The 24,116-nt window shown below is 42.3% G+C and overlaps 2 protein-coding genes and 1 pseudogene across 2 annotated transcripts; 2 read left to right on the forward strand and 1 right to left on the reverse strand.

Moving 5' to 3' along the window:
* Positions 1–3,734: 3,734 nt before the first annotated feature.
* On the forward strand, positions 3,735–5,611 carry LOC133922398 (CASP-like protein 2D1). Its single transcript, XM_062367726.1, has 3 exons — positions 3,735–4,043; positions 4,371–4,482; positions 5,088–5,611. The coding sequence occupies exons 1-3, from the start codon at positions 3,853–3,855 to the stop codon at positions 5,367–5,369; spliced, it is 585 nt and encodes a 194-aa protein (XP_062223710.1). The 5' UTR covers positions 3,735–3,852; the 3' UTR covers positions 5,370–5,611.
* Positions 5,612–6,069: 458 nt separating this feature from the next.
* On the reverse strand, positions 6,070–8,594 carry LOC133922399 (tetraspanin-2-like). Its single transcript, XM_062367727.1, has 2 exons — positions 7,938–8,594; positions 6,070–6,611 (listed from the first exon to the last, which is right to left on the reverse strand). Exons 1-2 carry the CDS (start codon positions 8,442–8,444, stop codon positions 6,309–6,311), a joined length of 810 nt encoding a protein of 269 aa, XP_062223711.1. The 5' UTR covers positions 8,445–8,594; the 3' UTR covers positions 6,070–6,308.
* A 3,251-nt stretch (positions 8,595–11,845) lies between these two features.
* LOC133922400 (uncharacterized) lies at positions 11,846–15,867 on the forward strand (annotated as a pseudogene).
* Positions 15,868–24,116: the final 8,249 nt, after the last annotated feature.

Raw genomic sequence — 24,116 nt, forward strand, 5'->3', positions numbered from 1 at the left:
TCGAGAGTGGAACTCGGATGTCATAGACCACTTGCATCGGTTATGTAATGTCTATCAGTGTTGTTGTCTTTAGCAATGTCCGTACAACTAGATATTTGGATAATGAATGAATGAGTTTATGTACTGACGCTTGCCATATGTCCCTATGACGCGTAAGAAAAATAAAGCAAAAGCAAGGTGATGAGGAGCCGGAGGTGTCCAGGACATGCTCACAATAACTCCGGTGCCGTAGGGGCATGTGCAAGTGGGTATTTCCGGGTATGAGAAAAGTTGTCTCAAGGGCTAAGAGGATGGACCCAGGTTGTGTGGGTAAAGTTGTACCCCCTGCAGGGTACAAGAACAATTTGAATTGTCACGCTCTCGATCATGAGCATGCTTCTGTTCATCCGCATCGGTCATAGAGTTTCCAAATTTGGGGCTATGGCATGGTATGTTGGGTTTGGTTGTTGAGGATTATTGGTTACATGAGATTGTTCCTTTTACAGTTATGTGCAGATTGATGTTGCATGATAGATGTACATTGAGTTAATTATAGATGCACACACATAGAAATCTAGATTTCTTACGAATATGAATTTACTTAACCTTGTGGCCAACTTCTTGCTAATGATTTAAATGCATAATCCTAGGAGTCGGGTTATTTATATGTACTCCTTATGGATTAAGTCTTGCGAGTACCTTTGTACTCACGCTGCTCTTTCAGGTTCCACAGGTGAGGAGGAGCTCGTGTTTGGCTACTTCACGTCCGCTGATGTAGGTGACGGGAATGAGTAGTGTAAGCTATTCGTGTGGCGTGCTTTTGAGTTGAGCCTAAGGGCATATGACTTCACCTATCTTTTGGTGTTAGTAGATGTTACCATTCTACTGCGTAGTTTCTCTATTCTTTTATTGTAAATTGTTGAAAATGATGATACTCTAATGCTTGAAATGTAAATTTAATTACTTTTCTTTCTTAAGCTTTGTTGTGATGTTATATGTTGGAAAGGCATGTGTTCCGATCTTTGGTATAAAACACGTGCTTGGACTACTGGGTGATATTCTGATTAATCATTGTAGTCATGATTATATAAATGGTCGACTTAATGATTAATTAGAATATTATTTAGAGGATTTCTCACACTCATAATCACTATCAACAAAATCAGGGTCGTTGTCGCTGTCTTCACTTGCACTGTTTGCCTCTGCCTTAACTCCTTGTTCAACTCTCCTTGACTTGATATTGTCGTAGAAAACATGAAGCTTCTCACCGACCTTCTCCTCAACAATGTTCTTAGGGCAAAAAAACCTTAGGCATTGTAACAATTGGGTTTGCTACAATGTCATCCCAATTCAAGCCTACAATATTATCATTATGATTCAAATATATAACAAAATTATTGACCTTTTTTACGATAGATGCCATAACAAATGTACCTGCATCGTTGACAATTACCCTTAGACCATCTGCAAGAGTCTTCCCTGGAAGCAACCAATATGTCTTCAAACATTGACTCTTCTCATACCCAAGTTTAGCAACAAAATCATCTATCCACAATGGTGAACAACTATCTGTCTCACAGTGATCGGACCAGTTCACTTTCTCATTTATGTAAGCCCAGTTTCCACCTTGACAACAAATAACACACCATGATGCAACTCAACAGAAAACACATCATTCCCAGAACCTACAAGATCAAATCCGCAATAATATAAGACCGGAACCTCCAGAGCAACAATTTCACCAAAATCCTAACTATAGGTGCAAAAGTTGAACATTTCGACCACCAAGAACATCTACATCCTACAACAATAAATTGAATAGATTTGGGCTTCAATTTACTTATCATACACGGACGGCGGCTCCCCTTTTCGCCGCCTGGTGGCCACCATACTCTCCGCATCACCGCAATCCTCGCCTTAACCTGGACTCGGGCGAGGAAGATCATGCCTTCTTTGTTGTTAGTTGGTCCCTAGCCGCCTCTTCGCCTTCCAAGTGACAAAAATGAAGTGGGGAGCGAGAGTGAAGTGGGGAGATGAGAGCAACCAGGGGGTTCCTTGCATATATTCAAAGCCGCGACCTCCTCACACGCATCTCACGTGTGACGCGAACACCATGTTGGCATGGCCACATCAGCTCCCAGAGCCCATGCGAAGGGGTATGGACCTGCAGTGCACCACTTAAAAAGTTTGATGGCTTAGAACTGAAAAAAAAATCATGGACGTATATAACACAACAGGATAAATTCATCGGCCACTAGTATATTTTACTCTTTGAAAAACATTATAATCCCATCCAACCACATGTATTGTAACAAGAGAGATCCAAATCACATGTTAACTGCTTTAGCCCATGCCCAAACAAAAGTCGTGACCCGGTTCAAGAGGATCCACACGGACTATATGGGCAAGCAAAGTTTGGACCCAATTGATGTTCCCTCAGGCGAATAGAGTGCCATCAGACAGGTGCTGACGTCGATTGGACGTGTATGTTTAGCATGAAACCTCTAGCGGCTTTTTTTGGCGGAACCGTTATAAAAAAAAATTATGCTTCTTATTTGCTATCTTAAATCTAGATCCTAGCAACCACATGTAACTCTTTCTTAAATCTAGATCCTAGCAACCACATGTAACTCTTTCAATAGCAAGTGATGTATCTATCAATAGTGAAGTATCTATGTTAATTTTGTCGATCTCTAAACTCTACAGCTTTGATATTCAATAGACGTTGTATAAATATATATATGATGCTGTGAATCTATGTGTATATGTTTTCAAATTGTATTGATGTTTTTTTAAAAAAAATCACGGCTCGCCACGAACATGGGTAACTCCAACGACTGTTTTCGCCGCGTTCCGCGCACTTGTCCTTCCGGTTTTCACACCGGGCGGCGGAGTGGATTGGTAGGCCACTGCGAATGCGAGCGCTGGTGCGCCGGAATTGGGGTCCCGCCGACCACGCGCGTGCTCAGCTTTGCAGCCGCCGCGTGTAACTCCTAGTGGCTAGTGGGATCAACCTTTCATCAATGGCATCTACATTACAGGACTCCATCATGGCTCGCAACAAGAAAAACAGCCTTCTGTGGGATTGTCCAATCCTCACCGACTACCAAGAGCGCAAAGGTATCAGGGTGCTTCATCCTCTCGGAGTGCTCAAACTTCGTGATGATAGGTATGGACAGTACACATAACGGAGTTATATTGATTAAAAAAATATTTTATTAATTGTATTTGTTTTGATAGATTAAACTGGTTTTCTGTTTAGTTGATTAAATATGAGATTATATGAGTAGGTGTAAGAGTTTAAATTGTGATATATGAAGATGTTTTTATGATACTGGTAAATGGATCCGTTTGTATAAATCAATACAGAAGCTTATATCTACTAGGTTAGACTACGGAGAGCAAATACAGGAGCTTGAATCCATCGAACTTCACTCTTAGGATAGGATGAGACAGTGTATTTGCACCCGTTGGACTATACTGTAACAATGGATTTAAGCAACCAAACAAACTTTTTTAACATTATATACATCCATCAAACTAGATTGAGACAAATTCTGATAACCAAACATACTCCAAGTGTAGTCTTCATTCTTTTTTTAACTGAATTAATTCTTTTATTTCAAGGCAAGTTCCCATTTCACACGTACAGTATGTGGGCCAGCTCTAACGAAGCACATTCATCGCAATCCTTTCCGTTAAATCTTTTCCAGCATAGGGGGTCTATATAGCTCCACTCTTTGGACACTAGTGCCCAAAGTCTCCCTCTTCTTCGTCTCCCTCTTCTTCCCCTTCCTTCACGCACGCATTCTGATTTCAGATAGAGACAGAAGAAAGAAAGAGATCGGGCAGTCTATAGCTAGTACGTAGGAGATGAGGAACGGTCGTGGGAGCAGTGAGTCTGAAGCAGGCAAGAAGACCATGGCGGCCTTCAAGCTCCCCGAGATGGCGCTCAGGTTGTGCGTGATCCCGCTCACCTTGGCGTCCCTGTGGGAGATGGCCACCAACAGGCAGGCAGATGACACCTACGGGGAGGTCAGGTTCTCCAATCTGTCTGGATTCAAGTAAGCAGCAGCTTATCTGAATTGTTCCGGCGTGTGTTCTGCTTAATTTGTTTTTCCAATTTTCTTCGCAACAACTTTACGACTTCGGACAGATGCGAAAAATAGAAGCAAGATCAACTATCATCGGTAATTAAGTTATGGCTACCTACTTAATTAGCTTAATTTTCCCCTTGTTGTTTCTTGATTCTCTTACTGTATGCCCTTTGGAGTTGGATGATTCTCTGCAAATCACTATGATTGAGATTTCTTGTTCTTTTACAACATGGGACTATAATTTGTATCATGAATCTGTATCGTTATTCTGAAAAAAGTTCAATCGTTTGTCAGGTATTTGGTTGGCATCAACGCCGTCACAGCTGCCTACGCGGTAGCCTCCATCTTGCTATCATCCTTCAAGTCCCTCGCGCAATATGACTGGCTGATTTTCCTCCTGGACCAGGTCTGACGCAACATATTTTTATTTTTTTCCCCTTTGAAGTTCACCAGTATGTATGTACTACAGTATTAATCTGTGGAGTAGCTACTGCTTACTAGGACCAATTTGATCAATTGGGTTAAAGCAATTGTTCATCAAGGAATTGGATACTGGAACGCATATCCTGCGGTTTCAGAACAGTGGAAACTTAAAAACTAGTAATGTTCAGAACAACCTGAGAAACTTCGTCATATCCAATGTTTTCGGAGACTGTATTTTTCATGTGTTAGCAGCAGACATTAGCATTTTCACAATTCAAACGAGTTAACACATTTTGCGTGCGTCCTTAGCATTACATATGAATGCTTTAAGATGTCACTAACTCTGGAAAGTGTGATGCTAACAACGACACGCAACCTAGAGGCTGGCATGCAAACAAAGATGGTCCTGGCCGCGAAACAATGACCGCTAACAAATGTACGACAACGGTTTTGGAACGCTGGAAATTTTTCTCTGGCTCCTGAAGTTGTTGAACATTTGTTTTTCTTTCTGAAGATCGTTCAAAAGTCATGTCACGTTGCTGCGTTCCAAGTATTGTCTGACGACATCGCCTTTGCCGGGGCATGCAGGCGGCGGCGTACCTGCTGGTGACGTCGGCCTCGGCGGCGGCGGAGGTGCTGCAGCTGGCGCGGCGCGGCGACCGGGAGGTGTCGTGGGGCGAGGTGTGCTCCTACTTCGGGCGGTTCTGCGGGAAGGCCACCGTGTCGCTGGCGCTGCACGCCGCGGCGCTGGCATGCTTCGTGGCTCTGTCCCTCGTCTCCGCCTTCAGGGTGTTCAGCAAGTGCCATCCCCCCGGCGCTTCCGCTGCTGACTGCTCTGAACCCGAGCAGGCAGGGGAGCAAGGGAAGTAGGCTGGTGACAGCAGCATTCGCCTGACAGGCTGATGTGCCCCCATTTGCATAAACTACTAGCTCTCGTCGTCGTTGTCTGTCGATGCTTGTCAGAGGCACTGGATGCAGTAGTGCGCATTTGTGCCTAAGACATGCCAGTGTTGCTGTAAGGGAAAGGCAACTCCATAAGCGGTGTAGACACACGGGTTACCTTATTCGTTTATTCCGACTACTTGATATATATCTACATATTAATTCTCTTACTTGTCTAATGATGTTTTTTATATATCTCTTCAATATGAATCTTATCGTAAATGAACGGATTTGATAGATCATATGTATGCAAGGACTAGTAAAATTTTTATCTCCATTATAATCTTGCGCGGTTTTATACATATAATAAATAGAAGGAAATTGTTGAAATGGAACCATCAGCTGACATTCAGGATCCTATCACAGCAGCGAAGTGTCACTGGACATGTGGTCAAGTAATGTGCCTTGTCGCTTGTCGGAACGCGACTGTGGAAGTAAATGGCATCCAATGAGGGCAAGAGACCAAGAACAGTGCGCTTAGCTAGAAAAAATTCAGAGAAAGAAATCTGACTACCCGCAGCAACAGCTCCCAGAAAAGTGGCACTCAGACTCAGCTTACCTGTTTGTCCCCTGAACCAATCAGCCATAAAACCAATGATTCACACATCTCACCTGGCCACTTCAGTCATTAGCAAGTAAACAAGAACATGATGAAATCTCAACCGCAAACTGACCATAAATCTTACATCCCCAACTTGCACAACCACAACCGAAGTCTGAAAATACATAATCACTGCCTAAGGAGAACATAATTCACATAGCAAAATCACATTTTACGGGGCGTTTGGACCATGGTCATCCTCCGGGGATTTTTCACGATTTTACTGAAAGAAAAATCCCATCATCCGAACATTCCCTTATCTGCGATCACCACTTGTACTGTCGGAAGATGGCCTCGGCCTGCGCGTTCTTGTAGGCGCTGCATCCGACGAGGTAGAGGACGACGAGCGAGACGGTGGCGACGACGAGCGCGATGTTGGCCTTGTGCCACTGGTCGCGCAGCGCGCCGAGGAGGCCGGCTTTGCAGGACTCGCACTCGTAGCACAGCTGCCCGGGGTCGTTGCTCCACAGCCCGCAGTCCGGGTCCGCCGCCGGCCGCGCCGGGTTCGTCCACACCGTCGGGCTCACGTAGCTGAACCCGCACACCGACGGCGGCTTGCAGCAACCCGACTGCATCCATGCACAGCGTCAGTTAACATTGCCAGGTGAATCAGAGGTTCAGGGTTCACGAACTGTTAACTGAAGCTGCAGCTAATTCCATCAAAGAAACTTTGCATGAAATGTTTAGTCATTTTGTTACAGCAAAAAAAATAGTTGGTCATTTTGCAGCATTGTCTACCTGTAGATCTGAAATTTGCTTCCTTGATCGCATCAGGGCTTAGAGATTGTGCCAAATAGATCTTGCCTAGATGGATGAACGACCAGCCCGGAATACGCGGGCACAGACAGACAAACTCCTCTCAAATGAGGATACCGAGATGATTATCAGTGTACCCACGCTAGCTGTCTGCCTGCCTGCACTCGCTCCAATCCAAGAACAAGACTCTCAAGCGTCCTAGCACTCGCTCCAATCCAAGAACAAGACTCTCAAGCGTCCTAGCACTAACGCAGAGCTCCACAATTGACAAGAAGTAGTCTCACTCCCCTAGGCACCGTCCCATGCGACCCTTATCTCCTATCCTATTCCTACAGTCTCTACCAATAGCTGATGTCACCCTTTTCTCACCGAGATATGGGACCACCTGTGTCAATGGTATGTGAACCATGATAGCAAATCATCGAAACGTAGCTAAATTAGTGAATAATAGTAATTCCCTCACTGCACGAAGGGTGCAGTGCTTTTGAGACGCGGGAATTTCACATGAATTTTTTTCTAGTGAACTTTGTGGTAAAATTGTATTCCAATGTTTGAGATAGAGCTTAAGGGAGGATTAAAAGTTAAGACACTTTTCTTCAAGAATTCCTCCACCACGCGATTGTGTTCCCAGTCTATGCCAGTATTTGTTTCAGAAAAGGTTGATTATATGGAACTATACATGGATGCCCCTTTGGACCATTTGGCGTTTGCACACTAGCGAAAGATGCCACAGTGACGGTAAAGATGCCGATGATTTAACCCCTGACTTTTTCTATGCCTTGTCAGAAAAGTTTGTCATCTGATTCCTCCTATCCCCTTATAGTAGCATCTCTAAAGGTTTCGAGATTGATTGATCCTAAAACATGGAAAAATTCCTTCTTCTTTTTTTGCTTCAGCTAAGTGTCACTAGCTACCAATATGTATGTTCAAAATGGAAAATGCTTTTCAATATTGAGAAAAAAAATCATATTTGAACATGCTTTTATTGGAGGTTTATATATTGACAAGTACTAAGAAAATTATGCAATCTTGACTAGAGAAGTTAAAACCAAGAGGAAAACATTAAACATTTCATCAACGCGATTCTTTTGCAGGAGCAGCAGTAGTGAGGTTAGAAGGTGATGAGAATGGATATATACCTGGAGCGGCGAGAGGTGGGACATGTAGAACTGGTCGGCAGTGACGAACGAGCCCTGCCGCGCGAGCTTCTTGCAGGTGTCGGAGACGGCGAGGCACGCCTTGATCTTCTCCCACCTGCCGGGGTCGTCGGAGACGTACCCGCGCAGCCACATGGAGAACCCGTCGAGGTGGTAGTCGTCGTATGCGCGGCCCAGCACCGGGTAGCCCCCCGACCCGCGCGTGACGGCGAAGGCGAAGACGAGCAGCACGATGAGGAGCACGATGAGCGCCGCCATGGCGAAGAGGTAGAACGCGAGGAGCCTGCGGCGGTTCCAGTAGGCGCCGACGAACCCGGCGAGGGCTGCCAGGAGGAGGAGCCCGCCCAGGATGGCGACGGGCCAGCGAGCCAGGCGCGCGCACTCCTCCCCCTGCGCCGACGCGAACCAGACCCCCGACGCGATGACGGGCACCGCGCAGATCAGCGCCATCAGCGTCACGCATGCCGTGATGTTGTTGCTCACAGCCATGGCGGGCGCTGCACGGTGGCCGCCGGCGTGAGTCGGGTTGCGCGGGTGGCGTGCAGGTGTTGTGTGGGGGTGTCTTCTGACGCGGCGCGGGGTGGCTTCGTCACAATCTGCGTGGGTGGGAGGGTGGCTCTGGGAGTTCGAGGAAAGGTGGCGGGGGTAAGGAGCATGGTTTTATTAGCCGGTAACAGATATTTATTAGGAGTTATCTTTTTCAATATTTATCATTTTTATCAAACACGCATACCAAAATATATCAAATGCAGTATTAATTTTAAATAGAAAAACACAAAAATACCCTTAAAAACTAGTCCAAATATTTTAAAATCTATCGTAAATAGACGGGTAAGAGATATTTTGTATGAATAAAATTAAAAACTATGTTTAAAAAAATGTGAAGTAACAAGTATTTGAAAACAAATGAAGTAGTCAAAAGTGATAAGTATTGATAAATGAAGGAAGTAGAAATAAGAGAGCATTATTGATTTAAAGATATAACGGTAGTGGTTGTTATGCGGGATTTAAAAAACAAAAAATTAGATCATAAAGAAATTTACTAGGCCTAACTGGTAATACGAAAATATCGGAATGTATCACTGATAATTTTTTTCCTGCCAAGAAGGCTGACATGTGAGGCGGGGAAAAGTATTAATTCGGTGGTCCACTGCCAACACTGTAGGCTCTAGAACAAGTAAATTCTGCTAAACTCATGGGTAGATGAGACCGTTTATTTATATTAAAATTTATATTGGAGAGATGAGTGAATATATATATAAGATATGTGAAAGAATTAATAGATAATTCAGTAGGATTGATAAAAGAATCAAATGATGATAATTATCCGATGAGAAGATGGACGGCCGAGAACATTGGTACGCTAAGAGCCTGCAGAGTTGAATTTCCACGAGCTTTTCCCCGACCCCGAGCTTGTAGCGCGTCTGCCAAGCGTGTGGGATTCGATGGGCGTCGGACAGTGTGGTGTAGGCATGGTCGGTTTGCTCGTACACCGGTACATGTCGTCATGCCACACGTGTGAGCGACGGGACGATACATCAGACAGCTCCTCCCGACGCTTTACCATGCACGTTTCAGTCTTCTAGTCTGCTCCTCGTCAAAAAGAGGAACCCGGAGCTGTTTCAGCTTGTTGTAGTCTTCTAGAGTCATGCACTCAAGCGTACTGACATACTGTAGTAGTAATTTTCAGTAAAACTTCTAGCGGTAGCTGCAGGGCCGTACTTCGCTCAATTGGCAATTCGTCAGTTCATCCTTCCTATTCTTTTTATAATACTTCTAAACTTAACTTCATACTTAGTCTTCTGCTTCAATTCGGAGGCAACGATAATTCATTTTCAAATAAATTCGATAAAAAAAACACATTTTTTAATATAGCCATATTTGGAACTTGAGAATTTTATAGAAATTAAACAAAACATCAACAATCACTAAGTATGAAGTATATATTCTACCTGTTCAAACACATGGATATTTTTACACACTTATAAGAGAACAATTCAATTTGACAATATTGAAAAAAAAATTATGTCTGTCAAGGGGAAATAGACCGTAATTTTCCGGTTGCATGTATTTGGTATAAGGCCCAATTTTGATTTTAGCACAGAGCCCTTAAATAGTACGGTACGGCCCTAGGTACCTGGCGGTCTACCAGAACAACGAGGGCGACATGGTGTTAAAAAAAGAAAAGAAAAAAAACCGACAAGGACAGCACATGCTGCCCTCTAGACGCTGCCAGAGCCCAGATGTATGCTCGCGCTGTGTACTTGCGTTCGTACCATGGCTTCATTCTCTAGAACTCGCGTCGCGTTGCCATGCTGGTAGAGAAAACTAGCGGATTGGCGTGCTTAGGTTGTACCTGTTTTTTTTCAAAAAATATGATAAAACAAAATTAAAAAAATTAGGTTCATCAATTTTGTATATCTCAATATTTATTTATAAATTTATTAATATTTAACACATTCATTTAATTATAAAAATAATAATATTATTTTTATGTATGCACATAATTTTAATACGTAGATGACAGTAATACAAACCTAATAAAATTTGTTTCATATTTTTTTAGTTTTAGTCTGTACATTTTAGATTATTTCAACCAATTTATCAATATAACTATTATACCTTTCGCTATTTTTCTAAAAATTATATTATACATATAAATATACGGATATATATATACATACAAACACGTATATATATATACATATATATATATATATATATTCATATATATACATATATACATACGTATGGCCACATAAACAGTACCTACCGTGCTTGAGCACCTCCACTCGCTCTAATTTTTAGAGCTTTAATATATAGTATTGATTCCATCGCTCTTTGCGGAAGTATGGTTATTACCCTATTTATCTATGTTAAAAATTAATAGATAAATAAATATTAAATAAAAAATAGATAATAAGATAACTTATATGTTCACATCTATACGAAATTACCTTCCCTATCATGCTGCACGTTCTTTTGCCTTCTTTTGTAAAAGCGTAAAAAGGAGGTTCTGCTTAATAATAAAAAAGAAAAGCAAGAGAAACGAGAGTGTCATCGAGCGTTCTGCACTTTAGCCGTGCACATTCTTAAACCACTTCTGCATCTATTATTAGTCACGGATAAAAATTGTTACCTACATCCATGATATGTAGACACGTTTGTATGCTCGCTAATATAGTAAATATACATTAAACATAAAAGCAAGTATATAACAATAATATTATTAATTTAAATCTGTCTCTCAACTAAGATAATAAACAAATATCTCATATATATATATATCATATTACTATATTATCGTATAGTTTACACATATAATTATTATTTTACAATTTAATAGTCCTTAGTGCAACCTAAACAATATTGTTCAACAAAACAATAAGGATGAAGTAGGTATACGGACGAAACAGCACATGTAGATCTATTTAATACCAGTCACTCTATATCTATTAGGTTTAATTTCAAATCTGTCTATACTTATAGATAAAAATTACATTTCATCTGCAGGCAAGCGGGTAAAATGTGCCCCCATCCCGACCCGCGAGCACGAAGCGTCCGGTGACAGGGAAGGGTTCACATGCACCGCACTGCACGGTCCGTCTGTGGAGGCACATGGCGAGGTCGGCACGCGCGAGTGGGATCCCGACCACTTGTCTCTTTCTGCCCATGGGGGAAGCAAAGCATCGGCCGCCGCCCACGTTGCCGCGTTCGCAGCCTCGTGCCGTCCGGCGGGCCACGAGCCCAGCTCGCCCGCCGCGGACGGACGGACGGACGGACGCGCCCCGCTTGTTGACGGCCCGTTCGTTTTCCCAGCCCGCTTACTCAATCCTGAAGCCCACTAAAGCCCACCTCGCGGGGAGTCCGCCGTCCAGTTGAGCGTCGCGTGTGCCGGCCCGCTCCTCGTCTTCGTGATTCCCAACCGGCAGCCTCCCCGGTCCGCGACCCCTTCGCTGGCGCCGGCCATGGCGTACGGACGCCGGAGCCCCGGGGCCTCGCGCCCCCGTCTCCTCCCGACGCTACTGCTGCTCGCGCTCCTCGCCTTCTCCTCCGCCTCCGCGGCGGCGGCGGCGACCCACGCCGCGATGCACAACAACAACTGGGCCGTGCTGGTCTGCACCTCCCGCTTCTGGTGAGCCGTCCATCTCCTTCCACGCCACACACCATAGCTCACCCCGCCGCGCCGCGGCGCTGTCTGCCCTGCCCGGCTGGCGAGGGATCCGGTCCTATTGCAGCGGAGTGGATAGGCGGAAGGATGCGTTCGGCAGGTTTCGCGTGTGCGACGGTTTAGGGAGTTACATATTTGTTTCGACTTCACGGGGCTGGTCAGCTTGTTGCCCTCTCACGTGAGATCAAATTGGGGGAGGATCACGCAAATGATACTGTTTGTGTATTTTCTAGTTAATGATTTAGATCTCTGTTTCGTAGCTAGTGAATTAATGCCTTCATACGCAAGCAGTAATCTTCCATTTCCTAAAAAAAAAAAAGCAAATTGTAATGGTTGCTTCCATTGATCATCGCGTGATCTTGCCGAGGTGGAGTTAATCGTGCTAAAACATGCAAAAAGTAGATTATGAAGTTCTTGAACCTCCAATTATTAGTCAGTTTACTGTTTTTACTGCAATGACTGCGATTATTACCAAAATGTAGTATGATTTGGTAGTTGATTTCTCATTTTTTTTTGGGAGGGTGAGGGGGCAATCTGACAACAAATCCGCCATTTTGTTGCTGGGGTTGTTGGGTAAGAATAATGGCACTTCAAAGATTAAATGCTTCAACTGTGATGACGGGAGTCCGGTTGTGACTCACTAACTTAACAAGTTCATTTTTTAAAACAATTTTGATCTGGATTCGCACAACTTTGCATTTGGAATGCATGTTAAGTTATCATAATCTAATCTAGCAATAGCATTCAACTAGATGGATAATGCTTTTACATTATTTGCACATATCTCTTACTAATTATTGTTGATGTTCCAAGGTTTAATTATCGGCATATGGCGAATACTCTGTCCCTCTACAGGTAGCATGTTGATTTAGATTCATGTGGAGTTTTAATCCTTGTCCTGTCTACAGCTTATCGCTTATTGTATACTTTTTGTTTCCTTTCAGAACTGTTAATAGATTAGGAATACCTGATGAGCGAATCATACTTATGTTGGCGGATGATATGCTTGTAATCCTAGGAGCAGTTATCCTGCCCAAGTTTTCAACAATGAGAACCACCAGCTAAATCTTTATGGTGACAATGTTGAGGTGAATCTCTGTACTCTGAAAATATTTGTTGTTGAACCATAACATCATAGTGCCTAAGATCACTACACAATGCACTTCAGAATGTTTACTTTAGCGTACAAGATGCGTGTCTAATCCATATGATAAAAAAAACAGCAAATCTTAATGCTTTGATTTTACTCTTTAGTTTCTAATGACAGGTTGATTATCGAGGGTACGAGGTGACAGTTGAAAACTTTGTAAGAGTTTTGACTGGCAGACATGAAAGTGCTGTACCTAGATCAAAGCGTCTCCTAAGTGATGAAGGAAGCCATATTCTTTTGTACATGACTGGGCATGGTGGTGATGAATTTTTGAAGTTCCAAGATTCTGAAGAGCTTCAGAGCCATGACTTAGCAGATGCAGTAAAGCAGATGAAGGAGAAGCATAGGTGGGCTATTGTTCATCAGTTTATTTTGTTTTTTCTTACATTTTAACATACAAAACCCCCATAGGTAAAAATCAAGGAATTTTCAACAATCAAATGTTGCCTATCTGTCTTCAGTTTGCAATTGTCGATTCTCACCTCTCTCTCTCTCTCTCTCTCTCTCTCTCTCTCTCTCTCTCTCTCTCTCAGATTTAAAGAACTGTTGATAATGGTAGACACCTGCCAAGCTGCTACTCTCTTTTCACAGGTTTGTTTTTGTTTCACTGGTCAAATTTCTTGAAATACTTCTTGACATATACATATTGGCCATGTGCGTCACTATAGATTTAGACAAGATGGCTTAATATATCTAATCTGCCATTATGTGGCACAGTTACACATTTTCTGTATCTGAATATAATATATCTCTGCAGCCATACCTGACATATTGAATTTCTGCAGCTTCAATCACCTGGTGTTTTGGCGATCGGTAGCAGCATGAAGGGTGAAAACTCTTATTCTCACCATCTTGATTCAGATGTGAGAATGTGCTTTCGATTCACAATTGTGACAGATATTCCTTGCAAATGTATGCCTTACTAGTTTTCATGAAGCTGATCAGTCTGATATATTTTTGTTGCAGATTGATGTTTCTGTTGTGGATAGGTTTACCTATTATACACTTGCTTTCTTTGAGAAATTGAACATGTATAGCAATGCCTCACTGAACAGGTAAAAGTGTAAAGCAGACTTCAAATGCTGTTTCTTATGTTTATGCGTACTGATTGTAAGTTCATTAATTGCCATATTCCAAACACAATGCCTGTTCTAGGCTTTACTGGGATATGTATTGAATAAAAAAAATATGGCTCCGTGTTTCTGTTTTAAGATGTGATTGAGTCTCTTGTTCCACTTAACGGTTTTCATGTGATATCATGTTAGTAGAAGAGCTGCATAGTTTGGGTTCTTTATGTATCGTTACACTATCTTTGATACCATATAAAAAATTGAAACACTGCTGCAACTGGCAAGCTTTTATCAGATTTGTGTGAATTTGTATTATCTGCTTACTGCTATTCTGTGGTCACATTGGAACATATATTTTGGGATATAAGAGTAGCATCTTTTTTTTTTCTTAGAAAAAGAATGGCATCTATCTTTTTGCCCAACAAGTAGGACAAGAATGGAAAGCGGCTCTAGAGGACAAGGAGGATATGCAACTATTTGACATAACAGCTGAAAGGAGCCTCTATGCCAAACAAATTATTGTTGTTATGCCAGGCTCAAATGTTGTTTCAGTTGATTTTGCTGACCTTTGGGAGTCTGTTGTTTCTTAAATTCTGTAGCTAAACTATTTGGCATGACACTCAAGTATATTCAGTTTTCTATGTCAAAAACAATGTAACCGGATAGTAACACTCTAATGTTCATATTATATTCTATAACCTTCTCATTTCTTACATTACAGTCTTTTCAACTCATACAATCCTTCCATGCTGTTGTCTACTGTGTATTATCGAATGGATATTTATGAGCGGCCCTTAAACGTGGTAATTCTGAAATTATATGTATTTCTAAATTGTAATTCACCTTTTTATTGTTCATACGCAAGCCTTTTCTCTTTATCTTCTGTCCTTAGGTGCCTGTGACAAATTTCTTTGGATCAGTCATGAAGACTCCACACGGATTCAGCCTACACAGGTTTCTTGGCTGCACATGACGATGAAACTCTGATGCCCATTGGAGATAATCTACATGACCATTTCATGTTAAAGAATGAGGCTGGCACTGGAAGATCAAACATAGAAGAGGTGAATGTTAGTCTGAGAAAGTTTTCAGATGTTTTGTTTCGAAGAGCTAATGCTTTACAAATTGCAAAATGCAGGAGGCGCAGTTAACGTCCCATGGATGGACAGAGATTCTGCTGGAACAGCTGGAGGGCAAGAATACTGAAACTGTTGTGATGTACGGACTGGGTGCTATGGGTATATTGTTGGCACTTTCAACCTGGTTATCAATGTAGGCACTATGAAGGGTGCTGCTCACACAGTATCCTCTTCCAGAGAGAACTGATCATACTAATCCTCCAGATAGTGGGATCAAAAACAGAAAAGAAAGCACTTTGAAGGGTTTTTGTATTTTTCCCTTGGTTTTTAATTCATGAGCGTCCATTAAATCTGGAGCGAAATTGCTGTATGTAGTTTTAGTATGCCACATTCAATTCTACTCCATTATCACTCATTATTTAACGTGTTCTTTTTTGGAATATTTTATGCGTATGCTTTACAGCTCTTGCATCGCATATCTCAATCAGTTAGGTTGTTTTGACAACCATTTGAGTAGAGCTTTTCTCCACGCAGCTTCTGAAATATTAATTAATATATCCATATCCAGGTGTAGGATAAAAGAATAATAGCTCAATATTGAAATTTCTGGAAGCTCGTTGCATGGTGATATTTTGGACAGGAAACCTGTTTACATGCACATTAGTCCTTAACCTTTTTGTACACAAAAGTACAGGTAATTGGGCAAGTATCATGTCAAAAGGCTCAGTTGGTAGAGCCTCCCATCGAGGAGGCCACCCACCTGGGCTCGAATCCGGGTGCTCGCAGCGGGTACCTCCTTGAGAAATCTGATTTTAGTGTGATCTTGGCCAGCCAGGGTTCGGTACCCCCCCCCCCCCCTACCTAAAAAAATCAATGCCTGGGGAATGCCTCTCCCTGGTCAAGGAAAAAAAATAGAAGAACTGTATACTGTATACAACCATTTATCACGGAAAGTAATTGTTGTTACCATTAGAGGCAACCTTTTCTGTGTTCCATTACCATATTGTAGTTTAGTTTAGTGCATTACATAAAGCATATAAACATGTATACTTATGACATATTTTTGCGCAACAATACCAAACTGAGGCTGCAATTTTCGTTAAGACAAGTATGCACACGCTGACTGCCTTACATTACATTTTTACTATCTCCATATGAACGAGTTAGCTTGTAGGGTGGGCACAAGTGTAATGAATCACACGGAGTTGCCCCTACCTGCCGTGATTCTTTTTTTCAATTTATGGTTTTTGGGGCATGTTTTATGTGTAAGGTGTTACAATTTTCTTCATTATTTATGTGACGACATGCAGTCGTGTTACATTTGTCTTCATTATATGACAACATGAAGCCAATATGCTCATTTCACTCAAATTTAAAGGTTTGTAACAATATTGAGGCAATATTCCTGGTCATGGTCCTCATGGTCTATACTTAAGCTGACAAGACAATAGGGGGCTGGCAATGCTGCGACAGAATTCAGTTTCACTTAGGGAACATTACTCACTTGCATAGGCACTTACTTGACTTCAACACCACAATAAAACCATATTTATTTGGCTGTAGAACTCTACATCTTGCCGTGTTACTCGTGTTCCCTTGCATTTGTCATTTTGCACATTGCATTGGGTAAAAAGTATGACATGAATTGCTGTTCTATAAAGTTCATTCTTGTTGTTCTCTATTATTTCCTGAATGTTGACTATGTCTGTTGTTTTCTGATTATGCAGCTAACAATCATTTGAGTCACCTGCTATAGTCTTCAAATTATTGTAAGTGTGTAATACTAGGGTGCACAATATATTCTGTTATAAGTTAACAAATATATACTTGTTAAACTTATTTTTTCTGAAATTTATGAATTATTCGAAGTAGATTTATTTGCAAAATTGAGAGCGTTTAAATGCATGGAGATCACGCAAAGCTATTCTATGATTGGAAATGTTGTCTTTTTCTCCATTCACAGCTAGCTGAGCTGACAGTGCTTGTGTCTGCATCGCTACAGGAGTGGGATAAACAGAGGAAAAGCTTTTAAATGTCACTGATGTGTTCTGCCCTCTATATTGAGCTCTTCCAAGGAAAAATGTTCACGAGTAATCAAAATTACAAAGCTTTTATCCACACAGTTCTGTCATCTTCCCTGTTCGTGGTCCTGAGTTACTGAAATTGAATTATTACCACCGACCTTAGTCTGGTCCTGGTATCTATTCTGGCCCTATTATTTGTTGTGACAAAGTCCGGATGGTGGTCCATGGTGGCAGTAGCCTTAGTGTCCATCTCATCCATAAATATTGTCTTGCCTTTTGCAGGGAGTTTCTTGCACACATATAACAGTACTGAAGCAAAACAAAGCAAAGATAAAGTGCTGATTGCATTTATCAGAATTCAGATCTGTCATCCAGAGCGATCTGAGTTCAGGACAGCTCCGATGCTTATTGTACACTACAGTGGCTGCTTTAGATTTGCAGTTGGAAGGCATTTTTGCATGTTACCTTTTGTAAACTGCATCAGTAGATGGCAAGTCATTGTCAGGGTTGTTATGAGAGAACAGCAGAGGAAAAGCGTCTGTGCTGTCTCAGCTGTTCTCCATTAAGGCACGGTCCCAGGGATCTACAGTCAGCTCTTCACCTCAACAGCAAATATCTGCGTGCCAATCTTTCAGATATCTTTTTTGGTGGATGCCCCATTGCCCGGTAATAACTGTTACTGGTTGGATGAGGAAAAAATTCAGTTAGAATGTATTGTCTGCTTTTTTTGCAGTGCCATGTTATATCATCCTTATATGAGCTGATTTTGCTCCTCTACTGACTAATAGTTGGTGGGATGTCATTGGAAGATGATTTAAGGGTACGAACGAGCCTCTGTGGAGGCAAATACACAATGGAAATGACAAGGAATTCTTGCATCGAAAGCAGTGGATGAACTGCCTGAGCATGGATATGCCATATCTGGCATTTTCTAGATTCAGATGCCAACTTGTTGGCTATATGTGCTAGGTATGAAAGGCTGGCGCACCAGCTCCTTTGAAATCACTGTTTGAATGCAAAGCTCGAATTGTTTACATTAGGGTGTGTTGATGGGACTTCATCCGATAAACCATGGTACCAACTGTCGGCTATGTCAACTGCATACCAAATCCTTGGGTGTCGGTGTGCTGGATGCTTTGGAGAATAATAGAATATGTTCACATCTATGGATGACAGTTACCATGCTGGTCTGGGATTATGTATGTGGAACTGGAAGTCGAATGCCGCAAGTGCCGGGGACTCAGAAAGTGGTTGTTCAGATTTCGGACTCCCATCTGGCTATCGCAGTTTCTGTACAGGCTAGTGAGGTTAAAACTTTTGGCTCAGCCTCACCTTATGAAAGATGGGGTTTCTGGAACTATGAACTGTGAAAGATGGGATGAGGATTCACAAAAGGAAATGAATCCAAGGGGTTCAGTGTTTGATGGTGAGAAGTGAAATTACGTGAGGCAAGTTGCTAAAAAATGGAGTGCAGCTGCGTGAGATACTTGCCTTATCCAGGACCTACGCTGGTACATATTCTTTCGCCTATGTTTCCTGGTATCTTGGTCTATACTCTATAGAGGTTGAATTGAATTATGTCGTCAGAATAGTATGAGCTAAATATATTGATAAATGAGACTGATCTGATAGGATGAAAGGGTGCATAGCGCTCCGTGCAAGCTAAAGTTAGGCGAAAAAGGCCCGTAGAGGAATAAAGGGATAGTTCAAATACTTTCTCGAACCCATACACTAATAGTGTAGTGCTCCGTTTGGTTGTTCTACCCTGATCGTTTGAAATATCATGCTACCGATTTAGCATGGTTTTCCTATAAGTTCATGGAGTGCGTACTCAATAGTAACGTACTCAATAGTGTCCTTGTGATTAGGCATGGGCTTCCTATATTCTGTTTTGGCACCAACATCATATAGTAACGTTCCCTTTTGTGAAGAACTGTGAATTTGGGTTCTCTAGAGCCTACGATCCGTGGTTGTAGCTGGTTATTAGTATTGGTTTTGGATTGAATCGCTTGCGGGGTGCACAAGTCTTTTTGGATTTTTTTAGTGTCCTGACTTGTGAGGACTAGGGATCCAAACAGGAAGTGCTTAAAATAGTTGGTTTTATTGTAGCTTCCATAAGACTGAAGTCCGTGTAAGCTTTTCCGTAGTTTTATATTTCTCCATTGAAAAAGGTGCCCCATAAGGCCATAATTCTGACTTCAGAGACGACTATCAAGTCAGTTGTGCTTGAAAGAGACACCAAGATAAAACAGGGACACAAATCTGTACACGAGTTTAAGATCTTATTGATCACTGTTGGTTAACAAAGATATCTTAGCTGGTCTGAAGTAAATGAACATTAGAGCAGGAATGGGAGTTGGTACAGTAGTGCTTTTGTTAGGTATGCTAGCTTTCCTGCACTGTTATCAATGCCAACAAACAGCTAGAGGCTAGGATGGATCTGTTCCCAAGGCGAGGTTAAAGAACAAGAAAGGGCATTTTCCGTGATCAGGAGTACTCACATGTCATTTGTACTTTGTAGTGGAGTAGCATGGGGGCAGTATCATGAGCGGACATTTTTATGTACAAGGTCTCTACAAAGTATAAACTCCACACACTTTAATTGGAGGGTGTAGAACATGTTTGATGATCTACACTAAGAATATAAGTCATCGGAGTAATAGTTAGGACACGCTATGCTGATGTCGAGTTCTTACTATTCACCTAAAATTAAACATGAGCTAGGAGTATCTCCAACAATACATGTGAGCTAGTTATAAGGCAGTTCACATCAGATTTTTGTCTAGGTGGAGAGAGGTGAAGAAGAGATAGAGAAAAGCTAGTTTTTAATCATATACAAGACAAAAGGTACATGGTGATTAGTTGAGAGAGAGCATGTGTGGGTGGACTAATTAAAACTTTAATTGTGCTATAGACCAACCATTGAGAAGTAAGCTGTTGGAGGCGCTCTAAGTTTTTTTCGATAATGGAAGCTTTTATTGAACTCAATCAAATACATCAAGATGATACAATCGAGCTGAGAACACTTCCGGCCTCTGTATAACTAAGATGCACCCAGCTAAAAGAGGAAAAAAGAAAACATCATAAAAGTCTATCAAAAAAGAGACAGGAGTTGCTAAAGTGCGCCAATTCTCCGACTAGACCGCCATCCAAACTCCTGGGTAAAAAACTCCCTGACCACCTGCTCCAATTATTGACACGCCTGTGCAACCATATCCCGAGAAGCTGGCCTCTGTAAGATGACCTAGGTACGGAGCCAGTGAGTATATTGGTAGATAACATGCAAAGAAGAATTAATATTTCTCTTATCAAACACCATATCATCCCTGCATAACCATAACGACCAGCAAGTAGCAACCGCCCCCAGCAGGACTTGTGATTTCAAGTCCTTTCTAATACCCTATAGCCAAGTACCGAACATATGAGATACACTACAAGGTCGGAAAAGTCCTGAAGCCACTTGTATGATAGACCACACAGCACGGGCAAGCCGACATTAAAAAACAGATGTTTGATTGTCTCCTCTTTGTGACAGAAGCAACACTTCGTACTGCCTTGCCAATTACGCTTAGCCAGATTATCCTTCGTCAGCACTATGCCTTGGCGTAAGTACCAAATGAAGATTTTGACTTTAAGTGGGACCTTCAATTTCCAAAGGCGTTTGTTAACGTTGGGAACATCACAATGTACTAAGACAAGATAATGAGATTTCACCGAGAACAGTCCATTTTAGGTTAAGTTCCGGTGGAATTCATCTTGCACTTGACTGAGCACAATATTAGCAATTCGCGGAAGTAATGCATTCCACGCTGGTAATTTTGGCCCTATAAGGTCCCTTCGAAAAGAAACATTCGGAGGGAAGGTTCGGAGGACTTCCGCTACAGTATCCTATTTGTTCCTTACTATGTTGTAAAGGCATGGATATTGTTCCCGCATAGTTGAATTTCCCAACCACTGGTCCTCCTAAAACCTGATCTGGGCACCATCATTGATTGTGAAACTTCCAAAGCGGAGAAAATCTCGCTTCACTTTCATAAGGCTGGCCCAAAAGTGTGAGTCCCCAGCTTTCCACTGGACTTGCGATAGAGGCTTTGAACCCAGATACTTGTTGCGTATCAGTTGTTGCCACATTCCATCAGACATGAGTAACTTATAAAGCCATTTACTGAGTAAGGCAATATTCTTTATATTTAGATCATGGATTCCGAGACCCCCTTGGTCTCTCGGGCGGCACAAAATGTTCCATTTAGCAAGGCGGTATTTTTTCTTTTGATCGTCACTTTCCCAATAGAACCTTGAGCAGAGATAATCAAGTTTTTTAAGTACCCCTTCGGTACCGCAAAAAAGCACATCATGTACATAGGCAGACTGCTAAGAACTGGATTAATCAGTATCAGTCGTCCACCTGTTGAAAGGTGTTTTCCTTTTCCAACTACTGAGTCGCTTCTCGATCCGTTCCACAACCCCATTCCAATCCGCATTCCTTAGTTTTCTATAATGAATAGGAACCCCTAAATACCGCATGGGGAAGCTGCCAGTGCCACACCCGAAGAGTTTGTTCGCTCATACCTTGGGCATCGCCAAAGCAAAACAATTCACTCTTTTGAAAATTGATCTTAAGTCCTGATAGTTGCTCAAAAGCACAAAGCAATAGCTTCATGTTGCGAGCTTTCTCCAGGTCATGATCCATAAAGAGAATCGTGTCATCTGCATATTGTAGAATAGAGAGACTGTCATCAATAAGATGAGGCACTACTCCACAAATTTGCCCATCTGATTTGGCTCTTTTAATAAGAACGGCTAGCATATCAGCAACAATATTGAACAAAATCAGGGAAAGAGGATCGTCTTGTCGAAGACCTTTTTTCGTGGAAAAAAGGTCCAACATCATCATTCACCTTAATTGCTATACTACCTCCCGAAATGAAAGTCTCAATCCAAAAGATCCACTTGGGTGAGAAGCCTTTCATCCGAAGAGTCTGTAACAGAAAGGACCATTTGACTTTGTCATAAGCCTTTTCAAAATCAACCTTGAAGATTACCCCGTTCAATTTTTTTTTCTATGTAACTCATGAATTGTTTCATGTAATATTACAACTCCCTCAAGGATATTTCAACCTCGCATGAAGGCAGTTTGAGTGGGACCAACCACTTGATCCACCGCGGAATTAATCCGATTGGTGGCCACCTTCGTGAAAATCTTGAAATTGACGTTTAGCAAACAAATAGGTCTGTGTTGCTGGATGCAGTTTGCCTCTTTGATTTTCGGCAGAAGTGTTATCACCCCAAAATTAAGGCTAAACAACAGTAGTTCACCCGCATGTAATTCATGGAATAAATTCATCAAGTCAAACTTTATGACATCCCATAATTTTTGGTAGAATTCTGCCAGAAACCCATCCGGGCCAGACGCTTTATTGTGTTCCATATCAAACACAGCATCCCATACTTTCTTCTCCGAAAAAGGGGCCGTAAGGAAAACATTTTCCTCCTCTGAGACCTAAGGGACATCCTCATTCCTGAACTCATCAAGAGAGAAGGAGTTGTTATCAGGTGGTCCAAACAATCTCTTGTAGAAATTTGTAATGAAGGCCTTCAGAGCTGCCTCGCCTTTAATTTTGTGACCATCTTGTTCCAGGCAGAAGATTCGTTTCTTCCTATGTTTACCATTGGCAACCATCTGAAAATATCTGGTATTGTTATCACCAAGCAAGACGTCCGTCACCTTCGCATGTTGGTATCACTTGAGTTCTTCTTCACGAAGAAGTCTGGCTAGCCGCTCTCTGGATTGATCTAATCGATCTCTCTCAACGTCGGTCAAGCCTCGTACCTCAGCGGCAATGTCCAAATCATTTATAATGGAGGCGCTCTAAGTAGCAGACATTTTCTGTTCTCAATCCTTAGCAAGGTTATGGGTCAAGCATACTCGCACTTTCTGCTGTAGTAGATGATGTTTTCATTTTGTCAAACTGTAGTCTTTTATATTTGTCCCTGGAGTTCTCAAATTCCTTTGTGCTCACTCATATACAAGTAGCAGGGTGACGGTGAGCCGGTGATATCATTATAGGCATAACATCTGTCCTTAGAACATCTCCAACCGAGTCCTCTTCCTACCCCTTATCCTATATTTGAGAAAAAAAACGATGAAAATCGGTCTCCAACCGAAACCCCCTATCCGCCCCCTTTTATTTGAGGAGCTCTTAAATCTCCTCCATCATCTCCTACATCTAGGGGCTCCTCATCCGGCCCCTCACTCGCGCCGCCGCGCCCGCGCACGGCCCCTCCCGCGTCGCTGCACTGCCCCGCACCTGCCCGCCCGCGCTTCCCTGCACCCGCTCGCCCGCCCATGCTGCGTCGTCGCCCCCTCACCCGCCCGCCCGTGCCGTGGAGGCGTGGAGAGAGGGAGCTCGAGGAGAGGGAGGTCAGGGAGAGAGAAGGAGCGGGGAGAGAGAGGGAGCTCTGGCCGGCGTCGGGAAGAGAGGGAGAGAGGGGAGAGAGAGGAGAGAGGGGAGAGAGGGGAGAGAGAGTTACCAGATATTAATAAAATAGAGATGATTCAAATATAGAGGGTTAAATATGAGGGGTCGGTTGGAACGCGCTGAGAACTAGGGAATAAAATCTGGATGAGGAGCCCCTAAATAAGAGGAATAGGGGGTCAAATATGAGT

Source organism: Phragmites australis, chromosome 6 (genome assembly GCF_958298935.1).
Source record: "Phragmites australis chromosome 6, lpPhrAust1.1, whole genome shotgun sequence".
NCBI lineage: Eukaryota > Viridiplantae > Streptophyta > Magnoliopsida > Poales > Poaceae > Phragmites > Phragmites australis.

Bases quoted from the DNA above. Each gene is read 5' to 3' on its own strand.
- LOC133922398 (XM_062367726.1), top strand. From the start codon at position 3,853: ATGAGGAACGGTCGTGGGAGCAGTGAGTCTGAAGCAGGCAAGAAGACC. The intron at 4,044-4,370 runs GTAAGCAGCAGC...ATCGTTTGTCAG, and splicing joins TCCAATCTGTCTGGATTCAA to GTATTTGGTTGGCATCAACG. The intron at 4,483-5,087 runs GTCTGACGCAAC...CGGGGCATGCAG, and splicing joins TGATTTTCCTCCTGGACCAG to GCGGCGGCGTACCTGCTGGT.
- LOC133922399 (XM_062367727.1), bottom strand. From the start codon at position 8,444: ATGGCTGTGAGCAACAACATCACGGCATGCGTGACGCTGATGGCGCTG. The intron at 6,612-7,937 runs GTATATATCCAT...GCATGGATGCAG, and splicing joins CCCACCTCTCGCCGCTCCAG to TCGGGTTGCTGCAAGCCGCC.